The sequence below is a fragment of the Cinclus cinclus genome, chromosome 18, assembly GCF_963662255.1.
Source record: "Cinclus cinclus chromosome 18, bCinCin1.1, whole genome shotgun sequence".
Lineage (NCBI taxonomy): Eukaryota > Metazoa > Chordata > Aves > Passeriformes > Cinclidae > Cinclus > Cinclus cinclus.
Window position 1 is genome coordinate 6,568,298 of NC_085063.1, and position 6,657 is coordinate 6,574,954.

Sequence of the window (6,657 nt, forward strand, 5' to 3'; positions counted from 1 at the left end):
TGAGGTGCAGAGTATCCCTTGTAAAAACCTTTATGCCAGGGAGAGCTGCAGAGTCCTGGTGGCAGAATGGTGAGGACCTCGAGGTGATGTGAAGGAGAGCAGCAGGGTCGCAGAGTTCACCCAGCACCTGCCCGGGGGGAGAGGTGGGAGCCCACCTGCACAGGCACCCTTCCACCCTCTGCCTGCAGAGGCTTCTGCTCTCCTAAGGAAGTTTGGAAACAGGCAGCGAATGGAACTTCTTGGAAAAATGATCTTTGCCAGTGACTTTGAGAGATTTCTGAGTAAGTTTTGTCTGTGGTGCTATTTCATCTGGGGGCTTCTCTTCCTGTGCAGGAGTATCAGGAGGGCTAGTGGTCTGCATCCCTGCGTGCAGCTTTCCTACTTTTCACTGGCTGCAGAGATCAGCCACACAGTCAGGGAACAAGCATTTGGCTGAACATTCCATCTGCCTGGTTTGCAAGTGAAAATAAGGCTTGTCCAATAGCCAGCTCCACCCAGAGCAGAAAATCAGACCCTTTGGCTGAGTGTTGCTACTGTAATGAAATTGAGCTGTGCTGAGACTGCCAATCCTTGGAACAGGAAAGATTCCGTGTGGGTTCAGAGAAGTTTGGGGATGGATCTGTCAAAACTGCTGCAGTTTAGGGGTTTTGTCACTCCCTGGGGACAGCCGTGACAGGAGAGTGCTGCCCTGTGGCTGAGCTCACCCTCAGCACTGATCACACCTCATGTTCTCCCTCCAGAACATCCTTCCAGCACTGGAACTGTGTGGTCTCGCAGAGCCAGGATGAATCTCCTGCCTGTTTCCCCTCTCCTCCTGCTTCTTCTGACAACACTGGAAGCCAGACCAAAACCTGCAGGTGAGCCTTGGCTGGTGGGGAGTCCATGGAGGGAAGAGAAGTGAGAACGTGGGGCAGTGGAGCCCTCGGAGGACAGTTTGCTGTGTGATGTGGGGGGACATGATGCCTCTTCTTTGGGAGTATCCCCACGAGGGTGGAGGATCCCCTCAGTGGTGGGACACAAACTTCCTGGCCCCAGCATGATGGCTCTGCTGCTGCTTGCTCTAGGCACCTCCTGAGCTGGGACACAGCCTGCAGGCCATGGGCTGTGACCTTGGCAGGAGGCACTGCTGTGAGGAGAAGCATCCTCCCTGCTTGACTCTCCAGGTGCAGGGGACAAAGTAAACCCAGAGGTACCAGCCTCTCTCTTCCCAGGACAGAGGGATCTCAATCAATTTTACTTTAAAAACAGTGAAGGCACCAAATGGAGAAAGGAGTGTGTATGTCTGAGACCTTCAGAGCAATTGAGATTGGCTTCATCCCAAAGGGACTCAAACTGTTTCCTTATGATTAGGGCCCAATTCTCCCAGGCTTGAGTGCACACAAGCCAAGCAAAATATGTTCATTGGCATTTCACTTGCTGAACACTCTCCCAGTTTGCACTGGAAGTAGCATCCTTATGCTCAAGAGAAGCTCTTTGCCAAATGTATGCCCTTAGCTTTGCTTTTTACTGTCTCATTTTCTGCCCTTAAAAAACTCAACCACAACAACCCAGAGTCAGGGGATGTCTCCCCAGCCTGTTGACCCTGCTTTCGCTCTGCCACCACCTTCTGTGGATTGAGTGGGCAGTGGAAAGGTGCCAGTCTGTGGGGGCTGCCCAAACCTGCTCTCTCCTCCCCTCATGAACATCCCTCAGCCAGCAGGCAGAGATCTCTGTGCTTCCTGCAGACAGCCACAGGATCGAGCCTTCTCCTTGCCTTCTCCTTAGCACCGAAGTGCAGGACAGGTCCCCTGGACATCGTGTTTGTGATCGACAGCTCCCGCAGCGTGCGCCCCTTCGAGTTCGAGACCATGCGGCGGTTCATGATGGACATCATCGGCAATCTGGACGTGGGCCCCAACGCCACGCGGGTGGGGGTGATCCAGTACTCCAGCCAGGTGCAGAACATCTTCTCCCTCAAGACCTTCTTCACGCGGGCAGACATGGAGAGGGCCATCAACAGCATCATCCCGCTGGCCCAGGGCACCATGACGGGGCTGGCCATCCAGTACGCCATGAACGTGGCCTTCAGCACGCAGGAGGGCGCGCGCCCTCTGCACAAGAGGATCCCCCGCATCGCCGTCATCGTGACGGACGGGCGGCCCCAGGACCGTGTCACCGAGGTGGCCGCCCAGGCCCGGAACGCTGGCATCGAGATCTACGCCGTGGGAATCCAGAGGGCAGACATGAACTCTCTGCGGGCCATGGCCTCCCCACCGCTGGAGGAGCACGTCTTCCTGGTGGAGTCCTTTGAGCTCATCCAGCAGTTTGCCAAGCAGTTCCAGGACAAGCTTTGTGGTGGGTGAGAGTTGCTGCTGCAAAGTGGCAAGGGGGGCCCCGGTGTCTGCTCCTCACCCAGGACAGAAGGTGACCTTCAAAGGGGCGTTTGGGGGTGGCTGCCCGTGCCAGAAGCAGGGAAGATGGGGCAGCAACCTCCCCAGTGAGGTTGCAGGACAGGGCACTGCACAGTGTCTGTTGGTGCATTGGAGATCAGTGGGTGAGCACTGGGGCTGGCAGGGCTGGGGCTGTGTGGTTTGTCACTGGCTTCTGCTGCAGGGACAGGGCATATTCCAGAGCCAGGGTTCCCATGTGTCTGGTGTGCCCGTGGGCCACTCTGATGCCTGCTCTGTCTTGCAGGGGTGGACATGTGTGTGGAGCAGGAGCATGGCTGCCAGCAGAGCTGCATCAGCATCCCTGGCTCCTTCTACTGCGAGTGCAACCCAGGCTACAGGCTCAACGTGGATGGAAAGACCTGCTCCCGTAAAAACCCTTTTCATTATCTGAACTTTCATAGGGAGCTTGTAGTTATGGGTCCCATGGAGGGAAGCTGGAACTCAGCAGAGGATTCCAGGAGGCCAGCAGCAGCCTGGGTGCTCTGGGCTCTCTGCCTCCCGGGTCTGTAATGACTGCAGACATTCATCCTTGCTAAATCCTGGCCACCTCTCTGAGATGGGACACTCGTGACTTATGTGGGCACAACCAGCTGCCTGTCAGCTAAGGGGGTCTGGGCAGTGAGTACCTGAGGATTCACATCCCAGCACCAAAGCGAGCAGTGTTTTTTCCCTGAATTTTAGTGCAAAGCCATGTTGGTTTGGTCTGGTCACACCAGGACTTTTCCTTCTTGTTTCATGGTGTTGGGAGCTGCTTCGAAGCTCTGGAGCAGTCCTGCCCAGCTGCCCCAGGGAGGCTGGGACAGGAGGGTGATGGGTGTCCTGTTCCCTGCAGCCATCGATGCGTGTGCAGATGGGAGGCACGGCTGCCAGCACCACTGTGTCAGCGTGCGGGGCTCGTACTCGTGCCGCTGCCGGGCAGGTTACTACCTCAGCCACAACAAGAGGAGCTGCACTAGTAAGTGACTTGTCTCCCTCCCTGGTCCTTCTTTGTTTGCTTCCCATTCTCTCTCTGTTCTTGTCTTTTCCTTTCTGCCATCACTCTCCTTGTCTCCTCAGTGATTGATTACTGCAGCTTCGGAAACCACAGCTGCCAGCACGAGTGCGTGAGCATCCCCAATGGGCACTACTGCCGCTGCCGCAGCGGCTTCACGCTCCAGCCCGACAGCAAGTCCTGCAGGGGTAGGTCCTGCTGTCTGCACAGCACAGGCTGTGTGTATAACACCTGCCTTTATGTCCTGCCCAGCCTCAAGGGAAGGGCTGTTCCCAGACCACCCTGAATGGAAATAAGAAATAACTCCATGCCCCCGGCTTGTCTTCCAGCCACCGACCTCTGCAACGGGGTGGATCACGGCTGTGAGTTCAAGTGCGTGAGCACAGAGGGCTCCTACCACTGTGTGTGCCCTGAGGGCCAGCAGCTCCAGCCTGATGGCAAGACATGCAGCAGTGAGTACTGGGACACAGCCCTTGACATTCTCCTTATCTGGGCTCTGTGCTCCTGGAAAGAGCTCACCTGAAACTGGGCTGGGAGTCTCTGTCTTCACTTGGGACTCTAGGTTAGGCTGGAAGAGGATGGAAACTGGCTGTGGTTGGGGAAGTACCCTGGCTGCTGTGGGGATGGGTGCTTGTGTCCTCAGAGACATGGCCCAGAAGATGCAACAGCTCTAAGGAAAGGTTCTGGAAAAGAGAAACCTAGGAAAGACTTTCAGGGAGTGTTGGGGTGTCACTGGAGGTTTTTGGGCTGCATGTCTTGGGCATAGTCTGCTCACCTTCCCAGCTGCAGTTCCAGGGTGTTCCTACAGTGTCCTGAAGCCCCCAAGCTCAGCCCCAGCCCCAGGCTCCTCCACTCTGACGGTGGCCATGGCCAGGCTGCTCATCTCTTACCTTCCCCTGTGCCTGCAGAGTGTGGAGCTGGCCATGTCGACCTTGTGATGGTGATCGATGGTTCCAAGAGTGTCCGGCCCCAGAACTTTGAGCTGGTGAAGCAGTTTGTGAACCGTATCGTGGACCTGCTGGAGGTGTCCCCCCACGGCACACGGGTGGGGCTGGTGCAGTACTCCAGCCATGTGCGCACTGAGTTCCCCCTCAACAAGTACCACAGTGCAGATGAGATCAAGAAGGCGGTGATGGATGTGGAGTACATGGAGAAAGGCACCATGACAGGCCTTGCCCTCAAGCACATGGTGGAGCACAGCTTCTCTGAGCTGGAAGGTGCCAGGCCTCTCTCCCACAACATCCCCAGAATCGGGCTGGTCTTCACAGATGGGCGCTCCCAGGATGACATCTCTGAATGGGCCAGGAGAGCAAAGGAATCAGGTGCAGAGGGTGTTGGAAACCTCAAATTGCAGTGTTTTGGGCATCCTGGGATGGTTCTTTGGGGTGGCTGTCTCAGGGAAAAGCTGCAGCATCCAGCCTTGGGGAGCTGCATCCCACGGCAGACGTGCTCTGTTGCAGCCACAGGGTGCTCTGAGCAGCATCCTTCATGCAGCAGCCTGCACCACCACAGTGCTGCCATGCTCCTGCCTGTCCTTCCCAAATTCCTGCTGTATATTTGGGAAGTCCAGAGAAAATCCTGCATCCTTGGCTTTGCTCTCTCTGAGCTTGGGGCTGCTCGCTGGTGGCAAGTGCAGCGCTCAGGATGTGTCCTTGCCACTCAGGGATTGTCATGTTTGCCGTGGGTGTTGGAAAAGCTGTGGAAGAAGAGCTGAGAGCAATTGCCTCCGAGCCAGTGGAGCAGCACTTCTCCTATTCAGCAGACTTCACCACCATGACCCACCTTGTGGAGAGCTTCTCCCTGAATATCTGCCCAGGTGGGTGTTCTGGCCACACCAGGGGACTTGATCCCAAGCCAGGGAAGGCCCTTCTGTCCCCACAGAGCCAGTGGGGTGGTTTGTTTATCTGTCACCCTGTGTCAAGTCCCCCAAGGCTGAGCTGGGTTGGTGTGAGTCTAGGATGTCTCAGAATCTCTCTGGGCTTTTGTGGGTGTAGATGTGGGTCTCTGGGAGGGATTTGGAAGAGGAAAAGGTGAAGCTGGGGGGATAAATTAAAAACCAGGAGGGGTTAATATAAATGTATTAATGTAAGCAACCACCCCTGTGCCATTGCATGGGCAGAATTTGGGAGTGGCACCCTGCCTTGTGGGATGCTCTGAAGGTGTCCTGTGTACCTTGTTCAGACCTGTGGTGCTGCTGCTGGGTGCAGGGTTACTGTGAGGGTCTCCCTGCCCTGGGACAGGCTGGGGTGCCCCAGTGCCCTTGAGACCCCCACAGGGCTGCAGGTGTGGAGTCAACATGCCCCCTGCCACCCCAGCTTGAAGGCAAAGTGTAGCTCGTTACTGGCTGTCCTTGGCACACTGCGACCACACGTGTGACAGCTCTGTGTGATGCCTGGCAGAGAGCTTGCTGGATCAGCAGGGCAGCCTGACAGAAAGCAGAGAGACTGAAAAGACAGGGCCAAATGGTGGGGAGAGCCCTGGTGGGTGGCTGCAGGGACAAGGGACCTGTCCAAGCAAGGGAGAGCAGGCAATGTGGGGCCGTGGTCTGACAGCAGCCAAACCCCCACTGTCACAGAGGAGGGCAAAGGGGAGACCGAGATCCGCAGCCCATGTGAGTGCGAGGCGCTGGTGCAGTTCCAGACGAACACCGTGGCCATCCTGCAGAGCCTGACTGAGAAAAATATCCTTTGGGGTGATGCCTGGGCTTGTCAGGGTGCAGATCAGCTGAGCACAGAGCACACATGGGGGAGGGAGGGATAGATAAATGGGAGCGGGGAAAATTTTAGGCTCTTTCAAGGGGCTAAAGCTATTTTCCCAGCAGACTGTCTGGCTCACGCTGTTTCCTTAGCACATTCACTTGCTCAGATGACAGCCAGACTTGAAGACTTGGAAAAGCAGATTGCCAACAAGAAGTGATCCTGGCAGAGGGCTGCAGTGCTCGGCGGGACACGGGGATGGATGTACAATAGCTACATGACATTGTTATTGCTAGGTTATCATAAAGCATCACTGTTTGTTCTTGTATTGCAAAATCCCCACGGGGATGTGGACTGTATTTAAAAATCCTAAAAACACAACAGAAGGAACTTGAACAAAGCCTCTGCTGCAAAGCCAAGGGGTTCAGTTGTTGTTCCTTAGTAGGTCTGGGATGAGGGGGAGCAACTATGTGGGCAGGCTGGTCATTGGATAGACACGACACCTGGTGTCCCCCAGAGACTGGGATGGCACAGTCCCCCT

At 56.0% G+C, this 6,657-nt stretch overlaps 1 protein-coding gene across 1 annotated transcript; it reads left to right on the forward strand.

Moving 5' to 3' along the window:
- The first annotated feature begins 769 nt into the window (after positions 1 to 769).
- MATN4 (matrilin 4) lies at positions 770 to 6,336 on the forward strand. Its single transcript, XM_062505076.1, has 10 exons — positions 770 to 857; positions 1,765 to 2,334; positions 2,674 to 2,796; positions 3,262 to 3,384; positions 3,486 to 3,608; positions 3,750 to 3,872; positions 4,329 to 4,742; positions 5,084 to 5,236; positions 5,996 to 6,100; positions 6,278 to 6,336. The coding sequence occupies exons 1-10, from the start codon at positions 785 to 787 to the stop codon at positions 6,334 to 6,336; spliced, it is 1,866 nt and encodes a 621-aa protein (XP_062361060.1). The 5' UTR covers positions 770 to 784.
- Positions 6,337 to 6,657: the final 321 nt, after the last annotated feature.